The sequence below is a fragment of the Paramisgurnus dabryanus genome, chromosome 7, assembly GCF_030506205.2.
Source record: "Paramisgurnus dabryanus chromosome 7, PD_genome_1.1, whole genome shotgun sequence".
Classification (NCBI taxonomy): Eukaryota; Metazoa; Chordata; class Actinopteri; order Cypriniformes; family Cobitidae; genus Paramisgurnus; species Paramisgurnus dabryanus.
Window position 1 is genome coordinate 27,164,354 of NC_133343.1, and position 24,619 is coordinate 27,188,972.

The 24,619-nt window shown below is 35.5% G+C and overlaps 3 protein-coding genes across 5 annotated transcripts in view; 2 read left to right on the plus strand and 1 right to left on the minus strand.

Moving 5' to 3' along the window:
- The window catches only part of hdhd3 (haloacid dehalogenase-like hydrolase domain containing 3), a 1,910-nt gene extending 170 nt beyond the window's left edge, over positions 1-1,740 (plus strand). Inside the window, exons 1-2 of the mRNA XM_065279897.2 lie at positions 1-315; positions 759-1,740. The exon at positions 1-315 is cut by the window's left edge and continues 170 nt beyond it. Of these exons, the coding sequence (XP_065135969.1) occupies positions 1-315; positions 759-1,154 (711 nt within the window). The 3' untranslated portion in view covers positions 1,155-1,740. The remainder of the gene's footprint in view (positions 316-758) is intronic.
- A 1,789-nt stretch (positions 1,741-3,529) lies between these two features.
- tgfa (transforming growth factor, alpha) lies at positions 3,530-13,709 on the minus strand. 3 transcript variants are annotated; one of them, XM_065279900.1, is made up of 7 exons: positions 13,275-13,709; positions 11,529-11,675; positions 10,867-10,981; positions 8,628-8,777; positions 8,339-8,448; positions 7,010-7,030; positions 3,530-6,886 (listed from the first exon to the last, which is right to left on the minus strand). In XM_065279900.1, the coding sequence occupies exons 1-7, from the start codon at positions 13,315-13,317 to the stop codon at positions 6,879-6,881; spliced, it is 594 nt and encodes a 197-aa protein (XP_065135972.1). In that variant the 5' UTR covers positions 13,318-13,709; the 3' UTR covers positions 3,530-6,878. The 3 variants fall into 3 exon arrangements, with proteins under 3 accessions (XP_065135972.1, XP_065135970.1, XP_065135971.1); XM_065279898.1 differs by lacking the exon at positions 13,275-13,709 and adding an exon at positions 11,796-11,949; XM_065279899.1 differs by lacking the exons at positions 7,010-7,030; positions 13,275-13,709 and adding an exon at positions 11,796-11,948.
- A 1,021-nt stretch (positions 13,710-14,730) lies between these two features.
- On the plus strand, positions 14,731-24,280 carry slc2a11a (solute carrier family 2 member 11a). Its single transcript, XM_065279421.1, has 12 exons — positions 14,731-15,089; positions 15,363-15,461; positions 15,585-15,745; positions 17,218-17,342; positions 17,443-17,572; positions 17,698-17,846; positions 17,958-18,145; positions 18,766-18,876; positions 19,462-19,563; positions 19,843-19,918; positions 20,008-20,135; positions 21,515-24,280. Exons 1-12 carry the CDS (start codon positions 15,072-15,074, stop codon positions 21,731-21,733), a joined length of 1,506 nt encoding a protein of 501 aa, XP_065135493.1. The 5' UTR covers positions 14,731-15,071; the 3' UTR covers positions 21,734-24,280.
- Positions 24,281-24,619: the final 339 nt, after the last annotated feature.

Here is a 24,619-nt window from a genome sequence, read left to right on the forward strand (position 1 = left end):
CGCTGGGTGTTGTGGGATGTGAAGGACACCCTGTTAAAGGTCCGTCGCTCGGTTGGGGAGCAGTACTGTACCGAAGCAGAGCGAGCCGGGCTGAAACTGCCAGCCGCACAGGTCGAAACTGCTTTCAGACAGGCTTACCGACAGCGATCGCACCTATTTCCTAACTATGGCAGAGCTCAGGGAATGAGTAGCCAGAACTGGTGGACCGGACTTGTGAGGGACACTTTTGCACACTGTGGGGTAAACGACCCAGCTGTGCTGGATAAACTGGCCAGCAACCTTTATCACAACTTCTGCGGAGCAGAAAACTGGGAGGTAAACGCCCATTTCATTGATAAAATGTATGCCAGTCATCGGAATAGCTTTTCTTGATTGTCTTTAAATATTAATAGTTGTATAACAACTTTTTTGTATTATGCAATTCCTTAACACACCTGTAGAGGGCACTCAATGATTACAACTGTACAATGACTCTGTTCACTAATAATTGACACACTGATCTCTTTAATTATAATTTAATAACATATCTATCAAGCTATCTATGTCTGTATAAATCTGCATTTATCCATCCATCTATTTATCTGCATCTATCATTCATCCATCCATGTCCAGACCATGTCCATCTATTGGTCTTTGCCTGTCTCTTTTATCTGTCTGTCTTTCTGTCCCTCTATATATCTATTTGCCTACCCATCTCTCTTCATTTATAGTACATTTACCTGTTCTAATATCCAAAACTCAATTTATCTCAACTTCAGGTGTTTTCAGATTCTAATGGTGCCCTGAAGTCCTGCAGCTCTTTGGGGTTGAAGCAAGGAATTGTCTCTAACTTTGATAAGCGTTTGGAAGGCATCCTGAGGGAATGTGGACTCCTGGCTTACTTCTCCTTTCATCTGACATCAGAGAAAGCTGGGGTGGCTAAACCAGACCCTGCTATTTTTTCCCAGGCTCTGGTGCGGTGTGGCGTGCCAGCCTCCAGTGTAGCCTATGTCGGGGACCATTACGTGAATGACTACCTGACCTCACGCTCACTGGGCATTCGCGGTTTTCTGCTTGATAGACAAAATTGTCATGGACACCTTGATATCCCCCCTCAGCATAGACTACAGAGCCTAAACGAATTACCAGCACGACTGCAGCAGGAAATAGACTGAGTGCTGTGACTGTTAAATATGTTATGTGACCCTGTACCACAAAGTTATAAATATGTGTTGCTAAGGACTTTGTTTGGACAACTTTAAAGGAGATTTTCTCAATATTTAGATTTTTTTGCAATAGTTGTATATTGTCCTATCCTACAATCCATGTAATGGAAAGCTTGTTTGTTGAGCTTTCAAGTATATTTTGTTGTTCAGGATCACATAAAATGCCTATTTTATTACATTTTCATTGAACCCTCTCCTGAATTTTCTTGTTTTGTATATTTTGATATAAAATGTAAGATGAAACATCAGACTTATCTAACAAACTTGTATATTTGTATCAATATGCTGACTAAAATAGGTTTATGCGGATGCATGGTGTGCCTATTCATGTTAGCCCATCATCAAATAATTTATAAAACTATGATAAATAAATTAAGTGATGTAATTATGTCTATTAATAAATAAGATAAATTGAGATTTCCGTCACATGTTGTTATCTTATTAGTCCAGGACATGGCACACTTGTGTTTTTATTTTCTTGTTTCTGTGGTTGAACATTTCTCCACCTTACAATGTGATAGAAAAAAATGCTGCTATTTAAGATATCTCTGCTGTTTTTCCTTTGTTAATCAAACAAATCTAAACAGAGAATCTCCAGTAATAAACTTTAAGACCATTAGATTATGAGACAAAAACAAAATCCAACGGTATATCTGTAGAGTGCCGATATGCGTTTCGATACAGATGGGAGAGATCCTGTTAAAATCACTTAACCCTAATACCCAAATACTCTTATTCCTTTCCATCTGTTCTAACGCATACCAGCTATGCCTATACAGTACATTGGGATGAAAATTAAAGGAAATACAAATCATTTTAGTTAAAGTGCAGGAACATCATAAAATATTATACAATAAGGGAAAACATGTTAACATGATTTGCTCATCTTTGAATTACAGAATCACTGTTCTCTTCATAAGCTTGTTGTATTTCTATTGGGAGTTCCCTTAGCAGTGTGCCTAAAACAAAGCTGGCTTTAGAGGCTCAGCCTGTCGGCTATGAGGGGCTGTACTGCAATCCAATTGAAAACCTTAATGGGATTGGCAACGACAGACGATCGTGACAGGGAAAAGAAAGGGAGAGGAAATTGAGGTTAAGAGAAGAGGGAAACCAGAAATGTTCAATTCAATTTTATTTATATAGCGCTTTTCACAATTGTTAATTGTTGCAAAGCAGCTTTACATGAGTAGATGTAGAGTAGAACACTGAGAATCAATACATAGTATAAGAAGTAGAATATAGCGGCTAAGGATAAACTGTGTAAGCGAGCATATTGATAATGTAACGTATACAGTAAAGTGCTAAGTTAAGCCAAAGTTGGCTGACTCTCCCTGGGACTAAAAAACCCCCTAGGAGAAAACCCAATGGGAAAAAATCCTAGAAGGACAAAAAACCCTAGGGAGAGATTAATAAAATATCATAAATCAACTAAATGAAATTACAAACAAATGCATGCAGATATATGAAATTATTGATGGTTTCACACTAAACTACTCAATACATGTTTTGAGTTGTAAATAATAACGGGTAGAGTATTTAAGCTTAAAGGGACACTTTTCTAGCTCCCCTATGGTTAAACATTTGATTTTTGCCATTTTGGAATCCACTCAGCCGACCTCCAGGTCTGGCGGTACCACTTTTAGGATAGCTTAGCACAATCCATTGAATCTGATTAGACCATTAGCATCGCTTAAAAAATGACCAGAGAGTTTCAATATTTTTCCTATTTAAAACTTGACTCTTCTGTAGTGACATCGTGTACTAAGACTGACAGAAAATTAAAAGATGCAATTTTCTAGGCAGATATGATTAGGAACTATACTCTCATTCTGGCGTAATAATCAAGGACTTTGCTGCCGTAACATGGCTGCAAGAGGCGCATTGATATTACCCAGCAGCCAAAAATAGTCCCCTTAGTAACTTTCAATAGCAGGGGACTATTTTCGGGCACTGTGTAATATCAGTGCGCCTCCTGCAGCATTGTTACGGCAGCAAAGTCGTTCATTATTATGGCAGAATGAGAGTATAGTTCCTAGCCATATCGCCCTAGAAAATTACAACTTTGATTTTTTTGTCCGTCTTAGTACATGATGTAACTACAGAAGAGTCAAGTTTTAAATAGGAAAAATATTGAAACTCTATGGTCATATTTGAGCGCAATGCTAATGGTCTAATCAGATTCAATAGATTGTGCTAAGCTATGCTAAAAGTGCTAGCGCCAGACCCGGAGATTGGCTGAATGGATTCCAAACAGTAAAAATCAAATGTTTAACTCTAGGGGAGCTGGAATTATTTTTTTTTTTTCTAAAAAAGTGGAGTGTTCCTTTAAAGAGGCAAAGACAAATGAACACTAAAAACAAGTAAACATTATGTAGTGTCCACCACACATGCACTTTACATTACGTACTCACTCATGCATGACCTTTCTTGATCTCTAGTGCCTTTCTCACAAAAGGTTTAACCAAACAAATAAAATAAATCAACTGGTAAGTAAAAGGAGCCAAGCATTTCCTCTAGCAAAAACAGCACTCCGGCAGAATTTTCTTTGTTTAGTAGTGCCCGAGGTTTTCCGGTTTTACATTTCCAGTTTTTATTAGACCTTCTTGAAATATTTTTATACGATGAAAGATGCACATGGATAGAAAGCCTTAGAAAAAGGATATTTTTGCAAACTTTGTGTCCTTTGTGTTCGGCTTAACTGGTATAAGATTGCATTACCAGCACAAAAGGTCAAGAGTTCGATTTCCAGGGAATAAACTTTAAGTCTGCCTAATGCATAAATGTGATGTAAATGCAAAGAGGAAAAGAATGGCTGATGTCATGGGTTCAATTCAAACACTCTTAAAAAAAGATGCAAAAAAAAAGTAAATCGCAGTTTTCTTCAAAGAACCATTTGTGGATGTAGAGCCCAACAAAGAGTAACCTTAATTTTGTAAGAGTGCAAGGAACACATCGAAAATCTATTTAAATACAAATGAAATAATGAGTCGACTCCAAAATCTGCAGCATTTAAGTGTTATTTGGAAAAATATGCAAACTTAAAGAGATCAAAAACAGACATCATACAGTCATGTGAGAGCCATAGTGGAATCACCCATTCTTTACAATTTCAATACCTCTACATGCTTGACTGACGTTCAGTGAGTCAATAGAAAACAACTCATTCTCCATATACAATCAAAATAATATTCCCACACTATTTACAAAGCCTTGTTAAATGAAACAACAGAATTTAAAGAGAAAGACATGCTGACAATGAATCAAATAACGAAGATGTTTTTCAGCTGTTTTGTAGGTCAGTAAACAGCTAACCACGGTAAGTTTAAATGGGATTCAGTTGGAACAATAGCAAGAGATGAAACACTGAGCATCATCTTTGCTGTAAAGCCATTTATCTATGACATCATCAGGGATGACTGAAATTTCATGTCTGGAAATTATGCAATGAAACAATTCACTCCAAAATACCCAATAAAAAGAAAAAATTTCCTTTGTTGATTATAATAAATTACATTTCATCCTTTAATCTTAAGTATACATTAACACTCAAATTATTCACCTTTTCTTTTTAATCACTTCATCTTTATCTCATTTACATGTAATAACTAAATATTCATTTATTACCATACAACCAAACCAATTTATTTACATAAATCAATTGATTAATTATTATTAAGTAGCACGCTATGATCAGCCAAATTCAAAAATAAATAAACATTGATATATACATTTTAACCGAACCTAAACATTCATCACAAAGATGACAACTCAAGGGTCATCTTGATCTCCATGGTAAACAAAATGTTGGATTAGTCACATGGATGAATCCTCTCCCACCTTCAAGGACTTTTGGGATTACTTGGTCAAATTCTCGAAAAGCCACACAGTGATCAAACTTCATCACTTGCTTACATCATCTAAATTTGATATAACATGGTCAAAACAGACCAAATTATTGCTCACATTTTCTGTGCTGGACCAATCATTTGCCAATTTTAAATAGGGTTAGATTGTATAAGCGCCTATATTAGCAAATGTTTATTTGGCCCAGCATATTATTTAAACAACTGTAGTTGTTAAAGACTGTATAAATAGTAAAGCTTTATAAATACCTCTGAAATACATTTATAAGGGACAACGCCTTATGTTTTTTAACATGAGATTATTGACAAAAGCACAGGGACAGGTTAGACAACAATAACAAAATAACATATAGTTTAAAATATTGAAGTGTAAAGCTTCTATATTGCATAATAATTCGACGTTGATAAAAGTGAAGCGTCACATTGATTACACTTTTATGGCAGGATTTGAGACTCTGTATGTGCATGTGTGCCATCTGTGAAAAAACATGCATGGTGTTTATGATGTTAAAGTGAGTGACTTATGCCCTTAAAGATACAGTGACGTATTTAAAGATGCACTTTAGGTTTAAAAATAATTTACAGAAATAATCATCATTTCTTGCACTTACAGCCATCAGGGTACTAAAGTGTCCATTTAAAGGTAACTGTATTGATACTGTGCACAGTGAAATATGTGAATTTATGTGATCATAAATGCACCCAATCTTTTCAAAGTGAACATGCATTATATTAAAATCGTGATGTCATGTGATGTCATACCGTTGCTAAATATAGTGATCAAACAGAGTCTCCCAAAATCTTACATTGTTGGCACACACCTTTAAACGTCAACACACTCTCTTTATACTATGCAACAAACACAATTTTTGTGCATGAACATACTGTGTGAAATTTGTGAATATATGCATAACTCATCAAGTTACATGTCATGAATGTGAATTTCAAGAACAGCAAGTGCTTTGATAAAAAACATAAAAACTGAATTTCTTTAAAAGTAAAAAAAGTGTAAATATTACTATTAGTCCCTAAAGTTGACTTTAGTCTCTCATGTTTGCTGTTTATCTCTGGAAATTATTTGATTCCTCATTATTATTATTGTAAAGAGATCGAGTTAAAAGAAATTGGCAAAGGCTTTGGTAGGTCTAATATACGCTGTCTGCCAGCCAATATACGCTCTAATATATGATAATTCATTTCTCATTCTTAATCTCCCATTCTTTAACCATGGCATGTGATAAAATGTGATAATAAAAACTACATCTTAAACTACTTTTTAGTGCATTTTACATCCTGTTATACACAAGAGTGATTTTATATACAATTGTGGTATTTAAAAAAAAAAAAATTGGGAGAATATTGATGGTAAAGCTCTGTTAGTAAGAATGATTCCTTTAAAACCTCTCATAGTTTCACTTCTGAATCAGCTGATCTTGTATATGAATCAGCTTGTCTCTATCTCACTGTATACTGAATAAATTCTGGTCGCTCCATTAGGATTAAAAATCACCCAAACATGTCATTGAGTTCCAAGTTGTTTTTCTGAGTTCTTCTGTCAAGAGTCCTTTTGAGTCCCATCTTTGTTAAGTTCTTGTAATTGCTGTTGTCCAAAAAAACGTTTTGCATTGCAAAAGTTCAATTTTTGCTTTGCGTTTTCCCATTGCCCAAACTGAAATGCTCTCAATATTTGTTGAGTGAGTCTGTACCTTGAAAAAGCCGCCACGGTCTTGTTGAGTGATAAGGTGGAACATATCAGGGAAAGCTTTCTTATGAAGCTTTTCAAGCAAATGTCTGGGCTCCAGAAAACACGTCAAACCACTGCATGGGAAAGAATAAACAGAAGGTTGATGTGGTGACAGACACAATATTTCTACCTTCTAAAAATAAAGACACAGAGGGCTTTGTCAAGCTACATACTAATGGCATCATACAAAATTGTACCTTCTGTGTAAGGAACATTTCCTGATGAGATGAGTAGACAGACGTTAACGAGAAAATTGACAAAAAAAATACACGTTGTAAACAATCATTCAGTCAAATAATACACGATGTTTAACCTTAACCCGATGACATGCAAGTTACAATGTTATCCTGAAGACACTGACATGGTTCTACTAAACAATTTGAAATGTCTGACAATTCTGTCTAAATATTTAATGAACATCCTCTAGACAAATTCAATTAAAGGTCTGTCAACAAGAAGCACTGTGACGAGGCTGATACCGATGACAGATTATCTGTCTGAACGAAATACCAACAATTCCATTGTAATTGTATAATTCTTTTGAGGGATATAAAGACCCTCTTGTGATGACACATAATTACAGGGGCTCACATTACAAGATTATTGGTTCCCAAGAATCCGAGAGAAAATCGGGCCACGAATGGTGTCGATATTTAGCTCTCAGATTATCATGTAATGTGTGACATTTAAAGATCAAATCTTACACATCCCGACGTGCTCGCAAGCAAATTGCGGTGGCCCTGATCTAAGATTTTCAATCAAGATGATTACATCATTACTTTTACAATGGCCAATGAGAGAGGGAGATGAATGACCTTTTCAAAACAACGGTGAAACAAGCTGCTGTACTGGTACGGTAGACAGCGAAACGACTGTGGGAGTGTGGAAACAACTCAAAAACTTACTTGTTGCCTTAACACAAGGGTTGAGGAGGAATCGCCTGTGTTTTAAATACACTGCGTGAGTGAAGAAGACTGCTAGTGTACTAGCTAGCAAATGTAAACATTAAAAAATTAGCTTAATTACCCTGTTAGGCAATGTAAAGCGCATGCATTGACATGATAATCTTAATAATATCCTGTAGTGTGTGATGCGCCATGATTTTTTAATCTTGTAGTGTGAGCATGTTTAAGATTTAAGAAAAGATAATCTGTCAAGATTCCATTGTGTGCTGCAACCATGTTTCATAATCAGCCAAATATAACCTTGATATTATTAATATTGATTAATATTGAGCACCGATGCTCCTAATCTCATAATTAGATGGCAGGCTGACAAATGTCTATAAAGATTTATGTTATACGCAATATTAGCATCCCTATGACTCTCATGTTCAGTGAAAATCTTAGGGCAGAGTGACAACAGCTTATGTCATTGAGCAAAGACAATTAAAAGTTAAAGGCCACACACATATGCTGGTCTCACTATGTATTGACCCCCTACCATCTATCATAATTAGACACTGCGTGACACTTAACACTTGAACATCCAGCTCAGCAAAACATGGAAACACAGCACCAAATTACCCGTTTCTGCGTGACAGCAGGGTGTCCCGCCCGTCAGAATACTACTAGGCTTTTCCGACCAACACCAGATGGTGTTACATCGCCCACAACCTCCACGTCTCCACCAACAACTGCAGAGATAATGTGTGAAGTTCACAAATGACCCCTTTCTCCATACACAACAATTTAAACAAATATTTTTTTAGAAAGTGTCAACTCGAAAGGTTAAAAATTCTAAATGTTACATTTATAAAGACTTTGTAAGCATGTGATCTTTTCAGTAAGATCACTACATGAAGGTGAGTCTTACTTTATTAAAGTGCAGAGTAGCATGAGCAGTACGCTGCCCACCACACACATCACCAGCATGGTAGCCACAGTCTGCTGTCTGTGATTGGACGCCACCACTGCCAAGAGGTCTGCATGTTCACAGCGCATACCCATGAAGCCAGGGTGACAACTAAACACACACACACACACACACACATACACAGGTGCAATTTATTAAATGGTCAGTTAGTATTAAAATATGCACTGGAAAATTTAGAATTAAATTTACAAGTAAATATTAGAAACTACTTCATTGTACATGTGAATGTGAACGTGGCATATAATGAATGCACAACCCAGACACCAACCGATATAGATTACAATGTAATCATTGTTTCAAATTCACCCAAAGAAATACAAAGAAAAGCTACAAGTAGGAATTTACCCAAGTAAGTCGGCAGTAGATTGTGTGTCAGTCTGACTAAAATCTTGTTAAATGTTTTCATAAATCTACATAAAATGTATGACTTCATACAGAAATTGCATTTTTCTGACCTTCTGCCAGTGTGTTGCACACAGCTAATAAGATACTAAGAGTTAGTTATCATAAATATTTGCTCTTTAAACTTTAAAGGGATAGTTTACCCAAAAATGAAAAGTCTGTTGTCATTTTCTCATCCTCATGTTTTTTTTTTAATTGTATGAATTTTTCTGATGAACACAAAAGATGATATTTTGATAAATGATGGTAAGCACACAGGTGATTGTAACCATTGACGAAAAAACAAATACGATGGAATTCAATGGGTACTAACTGTGTGCTTACCATCATTTATTAAAATATCTTCATCATCATAAATCACAATACTTCCATAATATTTGTTTTCCTACTATGGAAGTCAATGGATATAATCAGCTGTGTGCATACCACCATTTATCAAAATATCCCTTACAGAAAAACCACATGAATTTCATGTGTGATCACATGTGAAATGCGTGTTTTTGAAACATTTTTGTGTAAATCCCATATGAAATTCGTGTATAATAATGTGGTGACAATTTTTTTTTACATGTGATCACGTTTCACATGGGATTGACACAAAAATGTTTTAAAAACACACATTTCACATGTTAATTTGCACATGTGACTTTTCTGTAGGGGATCTTCTTAAAAAAAATTAACTAATACAGATTTAGAACAACATGAGGATGAGAAAATGATGACAGAATTTTCATTTTTGGTGCGAACTGTCCCTTTAACACCTATTGGTATGAATGATGTTAAAATGTGACTATTTTGAATTTCCTCTCTTAAATATTTTTGATCAAATATATAGAAATATTCGAGGGTATCCCTTAAGGGGATGATACTAGTGATAAACCGATATATTGTGGCGTCTGAAATTTAGATTTGTTTTATTATCGGCCAATAAATCTTTTCAATCGGCCAGAAAAATGTATTTATTAATAATTTAATTTATTTATTTATTTTTTTTGTAATGAAAAGGCACTCAGTGTCACTCAATGTAAAGCCAAAGTCTGACTGACAGTAAAACAGTGGCGGATCGTGACTGCTCATTCGAGGGGCGCTAATTCAAAATAAGTGTTGGAAGTGTAAATGTGTTGCTTGCGTTTTCAAAATATGTGCGTGTTGCGTAAACCATGTGCATCACGTATTTTGTCAAAATAAGTGCCTGCTGCACACGCGTCAAAACCGTTTATGATAAAAGAGACGCTCATGTTCACAAAATACATGCAAGACACACCCTTAACAATAAACTGTGATTACGCATGAGATTAACGCGAGCGTCTCTTTTATCATTAACCCTTTAGACGCCTCTGCAGCAGTCACTTATTTTGACAAGACACGTGATGCACATAGGTTCACTCGATGTGCAACACATATTTTGAAAAAGGAACCACACACATGACGTGCTACATACATGTTCTAACATACTTCGCATCGAGCTCCCTCGAAAAAAAGAAGTCACCGTCCGCCACTGCAGGTAAATGATCAATCATTATTCACTTTTTAACATGACTTAATGTTATGTCACACACAACACCACACTGATTCAACACACTTATTCAAACAGTACCATGAGATGTCAGATCTATGTAAATATGTTTATAGTAATTTAAAAGGGTATATTTATAAATGTTATGTAGTTTTACCAGTTTTGTTGAAGATTAATACAATTTGTTAATACTTTTGCAAGATATATAGTGTGGGATCTTTACGTATTAAAATCTTAAAATCTCCAGTGTTTTGGACTCACACACAAGCAGGCGTTTCCTCCAGGATGAGAAAGCGGCACGTGCCGTGGAAACAGAACTGGCTGTGGGAGTCAGGGCAGTCATCAAAGTGAGAGTGAACAGCAGCTGCTATAAACTCTTCAAGAATAAAATATAGAGTGATTTTAGTGGATTTTGTACATGTCTTAAGACAGATTCATCACTAGATATGCCATCAATTTCTAATATATCATCTGTATAAATGCACCTTCAGGGTATGCAAGATTAAAAGAAAATTCTTGAAAAAAAAAAAAATTTTTCATAATTGTAATCTGCAGAATGGTTTACAATGATGTTTATCATACAATTTTCATCCAAAGAAAATTGAAATCGCATAATTACACAGATAACCTCCCAAATTACCCTGGGCAAAAATGTTTTGATAAAGCACAGCATGGTATTACAGCACCACTGTGATCTTAATAACTTGATGAAGTTACGGAATGATGAACAAAACCTGTTATCTTTGTGTAAGCAACCAGGATGCCCAACAGTGACAATCAAACCCCAATGCTACACCAGATGTTGGTATCGTAAAAATGTTTTGAACGCATTTTTGTTTGTATTTTAGTGTGAGCTATTCAATTTCATTACCCTGTGTAACCTTAACCGAGCCAAGTGTGAAGGAAAAGATAACAGATCTTACTTCTGACACGTGTAGTGGTAGATGTAGTCGTCGTGGTGCTTGTGGTGCTTGATGTGGTTCTGATGGTAGTTGTTGTTGTGGTGGTGGTTGCAATGGTTGTAGTTGAGGTAGAATTTTCTTGCACCTGCCCATATGTGAAAAGAGAGCCTACAGACACAACACACACACACATATATTCAAAATCATGAAACATTCAACTTAAAACAGCATAAAAATAGGACAGTCACCAAAATTACAGCTACACATCTAACATTACGAACCCCTTACCTAAATGTGAAACTGATGTTCCAAGAAAATGAACAAATGCAAAACACATAAATACAGTAAAAGGAAAACACCGGAGTACCAGCATCACACTAGAGAGACAGGTTTGGGTGGCATATAGTGTACACTTATGAGAACTAGCTACCTAAAGCCCACTTGCTTTACAGCTCACTTAAAATGTCATGGAGCAAGAGTGGGAGTTTATGACCTTAAGGCTATTCTGAGAACTGCTACGGACAACGACTGTGTTAAGATAAATCAAAGTGGATTTGTGATGCGGATTTTAATCACATCCACATCTCCGTACACAATGTGATACTAAGAGGACAATACACTTTACCTTTACATGCAATGCCAAAAGGTCATGTTTTGGTTTAGATTTTTTCCCACAGCTTTCCTCAAAGCAACCACAAAACCTGACTCACAAAGAAAATATTATTTTCCATCTCTTATTATAAAAAACCTGAGAGCTAACGTAATTACATCCAATGACATAACAGTGATGTTGTGTGGGACCACAGTAACCACTATAAAATGAATACTGAAACACTTTAAAGAGAGATCCCATCAATGAGACCTTTAAATGAGACGTAAATATCTATGGGCAGGACACCTGTGTCCATAAAGAACAATACAGTCAAGGAGCGTCTGGCTGTGACGCCTTACATATAAATATATTTGTTTACTATCTGTTGAGTAACAATGCCATTACCAGCAAGGGAATCCCATGATGACAACTAGAAAAAAAAAACATTGACTTTGTCAGACTTTTTATCTTTAAAACAGCAATAAACTTCCCTTTGAAACAAAAAGCAATACTCAATAGTCTCAATCTGAACAAGTCCCTTTGATGAACCTGAGCCTGAGATATGAATGTGCTTTCAATAATGAAGAAAAACAATATAGGATGAATGTTATAGAATACTACTATATTTAAACTAAGCTCAGTTAACCTTGTTAGAGCTTGACAACTGAGCCAGAGCTAACCAAAGAAACTAATGCGTATTCCCTGTACTGTTATAAAAAACATATATATATATATATATATATATATATAAACACTAACAGGGCATTATGATAATTGTCTCATTACATCAGATCAGCTTGGAAGGCATTATAACAAAGCAGAAAATAATTTTGTATCCAAGTTATTTAATAGTAAGGAAAATAATTTAAATGTTGGATGTGATGAGAATGGATGCTCGAAAACATGATGCTTCAGGACTCATAAAACTTAATAAATAAAAAATAAAAAATTAAGGCTAATTATCATTAACTAATAATTCATATAAAATGTATTAAAAACATTTTATTAAGTACACATCATACAATCTAAATGTAATGGTTGAGCCTCAAAACAAGTATTATGTAAATTTGAAAAATTTAAATTATTTTGAAATATATGTCATTTTCATGTTCATTTGTGAACATAGAAAACGATACAATCCCCTTTTTAATTATTGTTTAAAATCAAATACTTACCGGTAAGAAGGAATATTGTATCCCAAAAAGCACGATACATCATTATAAGGCTTTTCTGTGACCTCTTGTTAGGGGATTCGTAGCGTCTCTTATATTAACCAATTTCTCTTGGCCAACATAGATGAAGGCACGCCAGTATTCTCGAGTAACAAAATCCCTAGTAGTCTGTTGCGTTTGTTAGAAATCTGATTTCCATGGTTAAAATGTTTGTATTTTTCATCGTAGTTTCATTGTCTGCTCGACACAAGACGCCACGCGTGGATCCAGGTATTTTAAACTTGACGTCAAGTTGACCAACGGTGCGCTCCTTCTTACCACAGTCGTAAAATACAGCTATGCTTGTAATTTTGTAACTTTGCTTAAGTTAACGATAAACATCAGACAAGCTAGCGACAGCGATGACTACAGTAATATTTTAGAAAACACTCTAACGCATCCAGGTCCCTATCCACACCCCGTCATCTTTAGGTGAGTTCGACTTCATGCAGCGCTGCGCAGACTGTTCGAACAATGACATCACATCATCCATTCTGACTCGGCTTTCGAATGACTCTCGCGATACTTTGATGTTTTCTGCGCAGCTCCGCAACTTTTGTGAGTTTGCGCTTGCTTGGGACATTCCGTTATTAATCTCCTTCATCAAGCACGCTTGTTTCCAGATTTATGTTTGTGTTAAACTTTTGGTCAATTGTTCTGATAGAAGTTATGTTAGTGCTGGTAGATTACACAAATTTTATTCTGGCTTTTAAAAATTGCCTTTCTGTGACGTGGCTCTTTCCGGTACACCACCACAGCCAGGTATATTATGTCATGGTCAAAGTTTTTCCATGGGATTAGATTGCACTGAAGGGCAAATTTAGTTGAGATACATAACTCTTGTATTAGACATGCGCAAATAGGTTAGTCTATTCAATAGGACGTTGCATTTATGTATAAACACTTAACTGGAGATATTTAAATGAAGTAGAACCTGCTCCGTAAAGTAGATCTGAATCTTTTATATTTACAATAAAAAACATTTCCTGACCTAAAACCATAGACTGTAAAAAAAAAAAATGCCTAAAACCCTTTAAAATGTGCTTACTTCTCACACGTAATGTCGCCCTCTAGTGGAATGCATAGGGTCAAAATTATTTCAAGTACTGTGCATTTGAGTATCCCGTTTATGCTGGTCTTTTTTACAGTCTGGTTCAGAAACAGTCATGAGATAAATTGTACTACTAATGCTTACACTTATTATTTGTCATCTTTACTTTAGTAAAAACATTTTTTTTTTGACTGTGCTTCTGCTTTTCCATTTCTGTTCTGTTTAAAATAGGCTATATTTTTTCAGTAAACCTCACCATTTAAATGCCCTTTGTCGCAGTACGCGCAAAATTTCGATAGGTGGAGTTGATACAAGCTTTAACTCCTTCAGCCTTTTATTTTTGCACAATCCTTTATTGTAAATGAACTTTATACATACCGACATATAGTTAGGTAAAAAACAAGGTGATTTAGTTCAACACAAATTTCTGAAGATGTGTTTTTCTATGAAGAAGTTTGTTTCAACATTGTTTATTTGGTCAAGAAGGTGGTAAATCCTCGCACTTCACTCACAGTTAAAAATAATGAATTAAGTTACTGATTACTCTCGCATTTGAGCGCTCGTGTCTTTGACCACAGCTTTTCTAAAGCACCTGTCTATCAGATCATGACGTTTCGTGGCTAGGCTGCCAACTCTAGCTTTTCGCTATCCGTGAATTTAAGTTTATGTAGCAATTTTTCTCGAAGCAAACCACATATCAATAGAAAAACATGTCTTCGAAGGAAAAGGTAAGCATATACTCTTTTTACTACTGTCCAATAATATTTACTTTCTTTAGACTTTTTTGAACTACTGAAATTAAGGCAAATACGTTTAAAGAAATAATTTAGGTTAATTTAAAGAATCTAAGTGCACTGAGACCCCGTCTCTTTTTATACCCATAGACGTCAATTACAATTATTTCCCCACATAATCTTTAGATTATTTGAGATCAATTATGTATCGTTGAAGTGCATTGCATGCTTGTTAACATCAGGATTGATATTTATTTGTCTAAGCAGGGTCATATACGCACTTTGGCATTAATGGTGACATCTGCGGCTATTGGGGGAACATTACAATATGGATATAACCTGGCCATTATGAACGCACCGACTGTTGTAAGAGAAAGACTATGTGGATGAAGCAGACATAAAATATTTGCATTTATTTTTCTGTTGCTTTCAGTGTCTGTGTATGAGTGATTGTGATGGCCAGTTTTCATTCTGTTTCCATTCCTGCAGTTCATTCAGAACTTCATTAATGAGACATTTCAAGAGCGATGGGGAATAGAGCTGGAGGTGTTTGAGGTCACACTTATATGGACTGTTATAGTCTCCATCTTCTCATTGGGAGGTTTAATAGGGGCCCTGGTGGCCGGGCCAATGTCTATCCGTTTTGGGAGGTACAACATGTTATAGTTCATGTTTTATAATACACAGTATTCTGTGCTTGCAGTTTAATTTAAACTTGTTTTAACCCTTGTCCATTGTTCAATTTACTATATCCTTTCATGTTGTTTGTGGATGAAAATTAAACAGCTGTAAAATTTTTTTTTTTTTGCAAAAATATGTAAATCAATCTCAGTATTGATCAAAACTACCAAATTTTTACAAAAATTCCATGATTGTAACTCCTTTAATTGAAAAAGTTCATAAGTGATGTCACTGGTTTGGGAAAAACACACAAAATGACCTATTTTCAATATAAAAAGTGATGTGGACTGGATTTTTTAAATTCTTTTTCACAGTCTTGGGCATGTCAAAGATTAGTAAAAACATTGGCTTTAGTGCATTTTTAGTTTTTGTGCAGCATCAGATTAAATTTTTCTCCTTCATTTACTGTTTTTACCCCATTGACTTCCATTATAACGACGTTTTTTTTATTGCAAAGCCTGGACACTATTAATGGTGCCAGATGGTAATCAGCAGTAAAAATGGCAAATTTTAACTCTTTGCAAAGGAAAAACAACCAACAATCAAGAATGCATGATTATATGGTGTCATGGCTTTGCAATCAAAAAATGTAATTATTATGAAATTCAATGGAGCAAAAACAACCACGAACAGTAAATGAGGGAGAAAAAAAATTATCTGCATAATATCTGCACAAAAACTAAAAATGCGCCAAAGTTTTTATTAATCTTTTACTTGCCCAAGACTGTGAAAAAAGGTAAAAAAAATCCATTCCACAATCACTTTTATATTATAAATAAAATTTATAAAAAAACAAAACGTTTTGTGAGGTTTTTCCCCAAATCAGTGACATCACTTATAAACTTGGCAATTAAAGAGTTAAAATTATGGTTTTTTTTTGTTAACATTTGGTAGTTTTGATCAGTAACGAGATTAATTCACAGATTTATTTAAAAATAATAATAAAATGGAAAAAAAATCTAAATATATTTACCTGCTAATTTAGTAGATGTTTTCATCCACAAGCAACACGAAAGGGTAGTAAATTTGACCACGGTGTGTTGTTGAGTTTTTTCAAAATTAAAAGCATTTTCCCAAAATATGTGTCAATATAAGATTTGTCACCAAAAATCAAAGAGAAAAGTCAAAAAGAGAAAGTTGTGTCCAAATTAAGACAAAAAACATCCCCAACAACACATAAGGGTTAAATTATACATTCAAAGTTTAGTGCCCCTGTAGCTTGATTGGTAGAGCGTTGCATAAGCAGCACAAAAAGTCATGGGTTTGAATCCATGAAACACTTACTGATAATTATTGTTTAACTTTTATTGTCACTTTGGATACAAGTGTCTACCAATGCATTAAATGTAAATTAGGTTTAGATTAAACCATGTTTTAAACTGTATGATTTGGACAAATAGTACTTCTTTGTGTTTTAACCGACTCCTCTCTTGTTGTCAAGGAAGAAGACTTTGTTGCTGAATAACATCTTCTTATTGTCAAGCTCACTTCTAGCATTGTTGAGCCGAACAGCAAAGTCTTTTGAGATGATTATTATCTCCAGAATTTTGGTTGGCATAAACGCAGGTACATACAGTATATACTATCAGGGAAGTAGTATAGATGCTTATTCAAATAGTTCACCATCTAATTGAATTGAAATCATTTTCTATATATTTATACGCAGGTATCAGTATGAATGTGCAACCCATGTATTTTGGTGAAAGTGCACCGAAGCATTTAAGAGGCGCTGTGTCTCTGTCCTCAGCTGTATTTACTTCATTTGGTGTGGTGTTGGGACAGGTCGTAGGTCTGAGGTATGCCGAATACACTCTCAAAAGTAAAGGTCCTGCTTTTCTCTAACAAAATCATGGGGGTTTTGGAACATGAACCAAAAATTTTGTGGAAAATCAATTGTATTGATCCAGATGTCTCTGATTAGTGAGTTGTTAGGTAGTGAGCCATGTTGGCACTACTTACTGGCCAGTAATGCTATCCCAGGCATCCTTCAACTTCTCACCTTGCCCTGGTTTCCAGAGAGTCCTCGCTACCTCCTCATTGACCGTGGGGACAAAGAGGCCTGCTTACAGGGTATGAGAGTTTGGGTTACTTTCTATACATCATGCCATAGAGACAAGAATGAGACTTATCACTGCTTTTTGAAAGCTGCATCATTTTAACCATTCAAAATCTGTCCCGTAGCACTACGCAGTCTTCGAGGCTGTGATGTGAATAAAGCAGAGCTGGATGAAATTCTGGAGGAACAGAATGAAACCAAAGGAGAGAGAGCCAAACGGCCATGGGAGCTCTTCAGTGACCGCAGCATTCGCTGGCAGCTCATCTCTGTAGCGGTCATTAGCAGTGCCATGCAGCTGTGCGGGAATGATTCGGTGAGACCAGTCCATTGCCTTTAAATTGGATTGAATATGTAAATGTTCCCACTGGGGGTTAAGGGATAGAAACATGAGATTATCCCTAAAGTCACTTATTTGAATGATATAGATCATCGAATAATTTGCTGGCAAAAAAGACAAGAATTTTGAAACTGGATCTCCAGTGTGTTGCTCCACACAGCAGGTTTGCAAAATGAGTGATTATGGTGCAGATGGTAATATTTAAAAGACATCTCACAAGTTATTTCAACAATGTATAACCAAATTCAAGTTTATTTTGGCAAGAAGTGCGTTACTCTGTTTTCTTTTTTTATACATATAATGTCCTGGAGACAGAAATGGCACTGATTCGGTGAGAAGGGTTCTTGGGTTCTCCAAGGTTAAATTCTTTTTTTACTTTTAATGAGGGACTAAAGCAGACCCATCAGTTTTCTGAGAAATGCGGGGTTAATTGTTACATGTTAGGATAACCCTGCATACAGCTTTGGGATAATCTCGCCTGTACCCAACACTTCTTACATAACCCATATTGGCTCAGAAGGATTTCATCTGTGTGCTTTTTAGACTTGTTGAGAAATTCTGAAGATTAACAGCATTTCTTTTTTCTCATTGCTCAGATTTACTTCTATGCATCATATGTGTTTCAAGAAGCAGGTATATCTCCAGGTCTTATCCAATATGTGACAATCGGCACAGGGATGTGCGAATTCAGCGCTTGTATTTTGTGTGTGAGTGTTCGAATAATGTTATCCCATAATTCTAGACAACCAACATATGATACAACACGAGTAAATTTATTCATAAAAAATGTAAGGCTGGTTAACAAAGGATAACTTTTTTTGAAGGACCTACATTGCTACTTTTATTAATATGACTGATTGTGTTTTTATTTTTAAATGTGACCCTAGATCACAAAACCAAAACCAGTCAAAAGGATCATTTTTTTAAAATTGAGCCTTAATACACCATCTGGTGAATAAATGAGCTTTCCATTGATGTATGGTTTGTAAGGATAGGGCAATATTTGGCTGAGATATTTGAATATCTGGAATCTGAAAATCTAAATATTAACAAAAATCGCCTTTAAAGTTGTCCCAATAAAATCCTTAGCAACACATATTACAAATTTTAAATACATTTTTTTATATATTTATGGTAGGAAATTTACAAATTATCTTCAAGGAACACGATCTTTACTTAAAATCCATAAAAATTGTTAATTTTTACCCATACAGTGTATAGTTGGTGCTACTCATGACTGGTCCAGGGTCACAAATACAAAATTATCATCATGAAATTTTATGTGTGTTCAGAACTTGTTAATAGAAAGGCTGGGTAGAAAGATGATGTTGATGGGCGGCTATGTTCTCATGACAGGCTGTGCTATAGTCTTCACTGTGGCTCTTTCGCTGGAGGTACAGTATGTATTTATTTTTCCTGTCCTAGCACACACATTTACACGTAAGCTAATGTTTAAACAAAGGGAAATGTTTAAAATAAGTGTAATGTGTAACCTCAAAGTGGAATCAACAATTTCTAACTATATAAAGTACAGTTACCTAGTGTTCAAATGATTTTACGTCATCAAGACATTGGCTATACTATAACTATACTATAACAGTAAAAGTCCTTAGTAAAATATTAGGTTTCCAAAACAATTCAGTAAGTGTTGTGTTTCATCTCTCTTCCAAAAGCATATGTATGACTGGATGTCTTTCCTAAGCATGGCTTGTGTCTTCACTTATATTCTCAGCTTTGGGATGGGACCAGGTGAATTATTTTGACATTATCATCATATCATTTCTTTTTCTTCTGCTTTATATACAAGTTATAAATATATGTTTGACTTTTTTTGGTAGCTGGCGTGACTGTAATCCTCCCAACGGAATTGTTTAACCAGACAGCACGTCCTGCTGCTTACATGATCTTTGGGTCTTTATTGTGGCTGAACCTCTTTGTTGTTGGGATGGTCTTTCCTTTTCTTGTGGTGAGGGTATAACATACATAAATACTGTAATGGTGTGAAACATACATTGAAAGAATATGTTTATGAACCCTTAGGGATGCCTGGTTTCAAACCCACAACTTTTTGAGCTGCTATGTTCTACTACCGAGCTATACAGGGGACAAGAGAAATTAACAAAAAACAAAACACAAACAATATGCAAACAACACAAACATGCCATGCAGTATACAGCGGGGAAAATAAGTATTTGACACATCAGCAAGGGAATTTCTAAGTGGGCTATTGACACAAAATTTCAACCAGATGTAGCCATCAAGCCAAATATTGAATTCATACAAAGAAATCAGAACATTTAAGTATACAAGTTGAGTCATAATAAATTAAGTGAAATAACACAAGGAAAAAGTATTGAACACACTTTATTTAATACTTTGTAGAAAAGCCTTTGTTGGTGATTACAGCTTTTAGACGCCTCTTGTATTTAGAGACCAGTCGTCTGCATTGCTCAGGAGTGATTCTGGCCCATTCTTCCACACAAATGGTCTTTAAATCTTGAAGGTTCCTTGGACCTCTTTTATGAACTTTGATATTCAGACTTTTTATGGATTTAGGTTAGGTGATTGACTGACCACTTTATTGTTTCCTTGGCCTTGTGTTTAGGATCATTGTCTTGCTGAAATATCCACCCTCTTTTCATTTTCAGCTTTCTGGTAGATGGCAGCAGATTTTTTGCTTTTTTGAAATGCTGTCAAATACTTATTTTACCCCGCTGTATTTCTGAGAGGCGGTTTTTTGGTCAGGGATTAGATTAATGCAGGACTAGGCCTAAGTTATATTAGGACATTTAAGTAAACAAACATTATAAATACCAATACTTCATTGTCAGACAAAACAATGGGACTGATATATGTTCTTTTCAAGGTGTTTTTAAATTAAAGCAGCTCAAACAATGCATTTTAGTCTTGCACTAGGATAAGCCCTGTCCGGGAAATCGCCCTTAAATGTCTGAAGGACATTTTTGTACATTTTCTCTCAGGCATTGTCCCTTAAAACCTTATTTTATAATACACTATTCTGTTCAAAGCCTTGTAAAACATATGAGGAGCCCAGATTAAAAAGGCTCTAAACGTCACCTCCGCCAACAATGATATTATGATATTAACTGAATGCTCTCTTCACTATATGTTCATTAAACACTTTCATTTTTTTATTTTGCTTAATACCCGCCTCAGGCCATTCAGAAAAACTGGTGTGTTGGCAAAATCCATTAACTGTCTGTAAATAATGCTCATACAAGTAAACATGTCAGATGCAATTAGAGGGTTTTGCATCAGAGCTCCATATGCTGTGATGTATTCATTTTAGAATGAAAGTCTGAAAATATCCCTTTGTTGTTACAGAATGGTTTGGGCCAGTATTGCTTTGTGCCTTTTGGAGCCGTATGCATTCTGTCTGCTGTATATGTTCTGATGGTTCTACCAGAAACCAAAGGAAAGACCCTACCAATGATCACTAGAGAGTTTTACCATCTTAACTACCGTGGAGAGGATAAGATGGATCCAGGGAGAAAACAAGCCCATTATCAACCAGGGAAAATCTATCATTCAACTGCTTTATAAAGCATGCTTTCTAGTTTGTTAAATATTCCCATTAAAACATTTTCTTTTATTAGAAAATGAATCTTTTAAAGCGTACATATCATGAAAATCTGACTTTTCCATGTTTTAGTGCTAAAATTGGTCACCAGTGCTTCTATAAAAATAAAAAATGTGAAAAAGAATTACCCAATAAATTAATTAGTTTTGGTAAACCATTCTCTGCAAGCATGTGAAAAAATAGGTAAATGAAATTTGGCTCTCCTTGTGATGTCAAAAGGGGATTGTATTATAATATTACAGCCCCTTAATCTGCACTATCCAACCACGGCACTGCCACTTAATGCAAAGATAGAGAAAATCAGAGGATGGGTACATGGTGGTCATAAAGGGATCGACGTGGTCAGAAACAATGCTCAGGTAGGCTGTGGCATTTAAATGATGCCCAATTGGCACTAAGGGGCCTAGTGTGCCAAGAAAACATCCCCCACACCATTACACAACCACCAGCAGCCTGCACAGTGGTAACAAGGCATGATGGATCCAGGTTATCATTATGTTTACACCAAATTCTGACTCTACCATCTGAATCTCTCAACAGAAATCGAGACTCATTAGACCAGGCAAAATTTTTCTGTCTTTAACTGTCCAGTTCTGGTGAGCTCGTGCAAATTGTAGAATCTTTTTCCTATTCGTAGTGGAGTTGAGTGGTACACGGTGGGGTCTTCTGCTGTTGTATCCCATCCGCCTCAAGGTTGTGCGTGTTATGGCTTCACAAATGCCTTGCTGCATACCTCGGTTGTAACGAGTGGTTATTTCAGTCAAAGTTGCTCTTCTATCAGCTTAAATCAGTCGGCCCATTCTCCTCTGACCTCTAGCATCAACAAGGAATTTTCGCACACAGAACTGCCACATACTGGAAGTTTTTCCCTTTTCACACCATTCTTTGTAAACCCTAGAAATGGTTGTGCGTAAAAATCCCAGTAACTGAGCAGATTGTGTGATTTTCTTGACCAGGAGGACCGTACCCCTAAATGCATTGAAGCAACCCCCGTGTGATTGGTTGATTAGATAATTGCATTAATGAGAAATTGAACAGGTGTTCCTAATAATCCTTTAGGTGAGTGTATATGCTAAAAAACTAAATGTTTTATTTATCACTAAGACCCTCCTGTTCTTTCTAGTTTGTTTCAGAAATCCATTCTTTAACCATGCATTGTTGTATCACCCCTTTTGGTTCCCCATTTATATCTTTTTTCCTTTTTATACTGTCTGAACATTTTCCCACTACAAAAAAAAAAACATTTTGTGAAATACTCTCTATGAGACCAAACAGCCAAAAAACTAAAATGTTTATTGTTTGGCATTGTTTATACAAAACTTTCCATTATTTAAAGAAAGCTTAAAATGCAAAGTTAAAAACAAAGCCATTGTGTTGTTTCATCCGAAGCTTTGATACAGGAGATCCGCTCAGATATTGGCTTAGCTGATTTTGGCACGATCCTTGAGGTTGTACAGTTATAAGATCCTTCAGCATGTTTCTCCTGTAGGTCAATGTGACTCAGCAACTCTTCTGGTTTACCCCTGTAGCTTTTCTATGGCAACCAACAGTATTAGCTCTGAAAGCACATAATACAGGCTGCTTTCTAACAGATCAAGACTCTAGTACAAAGCAAGCACCCTACTGCTAAATTTAGTGTTGCTTATTTCTTAAGTCTGTACAACTGGATAAACATACTTAGAATTTCAAGTCTTAATAATTGTAAATTAAACATGTTGAACTGTTTTAACTGCTCATTAAAAATAAATGTAATGCAAAGTCAGTACACAGTAGTTGTGAAATCCCTAGAAAAGCAATATAAACCTACAATATATATTGAACAGTATTCTAAAGTGCTGACGACAACCAGGTACTTTTGCATTGGTTACTTTTTGCATTTCTTGGGGTAAAAACTAGTAAGTCATTATTATGATTATATACAGTAAGCTCTAGATTCTCATTGGTAATAATTACCTCAATCCTATGGTTATAAAAAGTTGCTTAGACTTCGGACCATGGTGTTAAGGGGAAAGAGAGGTTGTCAATTTTTTATGTTTTAGATATTTTAATGATTTACAGCAAGTTTACACACATTTCTGTAAAAAATGTTTCAAAATAAAATTTTCATATGACTTAAACCTGTTTTACACCATTCTAAAGCTTACTGTGACCCTTTGCATCAGGGTGCCCTTCTGCAGTTTGCTTGTTTTACATCTGTAGCTTTGCTTGATAAATTGCTACAAATCTGAACAATGCAAATATAACAAATCACATAATGGTAAATACAAGGGGGTCTACCTTAAACTTAATTGGTTACTGTAGTAGGCATGCTCACATTTCTCAGAGTAAATATATATTATTTAACACATTTAAATATATACTGTATATGTAAAAATACTGTTTTAGTCCAAATTTTTGTAACATTTAGAGAAATTTATGTTGTTTGTGTCTGATGCCATTGAAGCTGGGTCTTTACTTTGAAATGGTATGGACTGTATAAAGGTTTAATCAGATTGGCTGTGGGAACCTCATGATAGCAGTAGTCCACTATTGTCTGTTTTATTATTCATGCTTGCTTTGAAAGTAAGCTGCCTTTTTTCAATAATAGCTTGTGTTCTGCTTTGATCCTTTCCCATCAGAGGAATCATGCCCATTCAAACTGAGCGGGCATGTGCCCCCTCAAATTTTTGAGCCAAGTGGATTTTGCATGCAACCTCAAAATCAATAAAGTATCTTTTCATCTGTTACTTTGTTTAATAGACAAAATATGACCAGTTCTGCACTTCACGCTGAGATTTTCGCTGTTTTAATCACGTTTCATTATGGACGGAATGAATTTAATGAATTCTACAAATCCAGACGCAAAAGAA

Coding starts and splice junctions, on each gene's coding strand:
- tgfa (XM_065279898.1), bottom strand. CDS start 11,880: ATGCTGGTACTCCGGTGTTTTCCTTTTACTGTATTTATGTGTTTTGCA. Junction 11,676..11,795: donor AACATCAGTTTCACATTTAG/GTAAGGGGTTCG, acceptor TTGTGTCTGTAG/GCTCTCTTTTCACATATGGG. Junction 7,031..8,338: donor CTGCTGTCACGCAGAAACGG/GTAATTTGGTGC, acceptor TCATCTCATCAG/GAAATGTTCCTTACACAGAA.
- slc2a11a (XM_065279421.1), top strand. Junction 15,746..17,217: donor ATGTCTATCCGTTTTGGGAG/GTACAACATGTT, acceptor CTTGTTGTCAAG/GAAGAAGACTTTGTTGCTGA. Junction 20,136..21,514: donor TGGTCTTTCCTTTTCTTGTG/GTGAGGGTATAA, acceptor TTGTTGTTACAG/AATGGTTTGGGCCAGTATTG.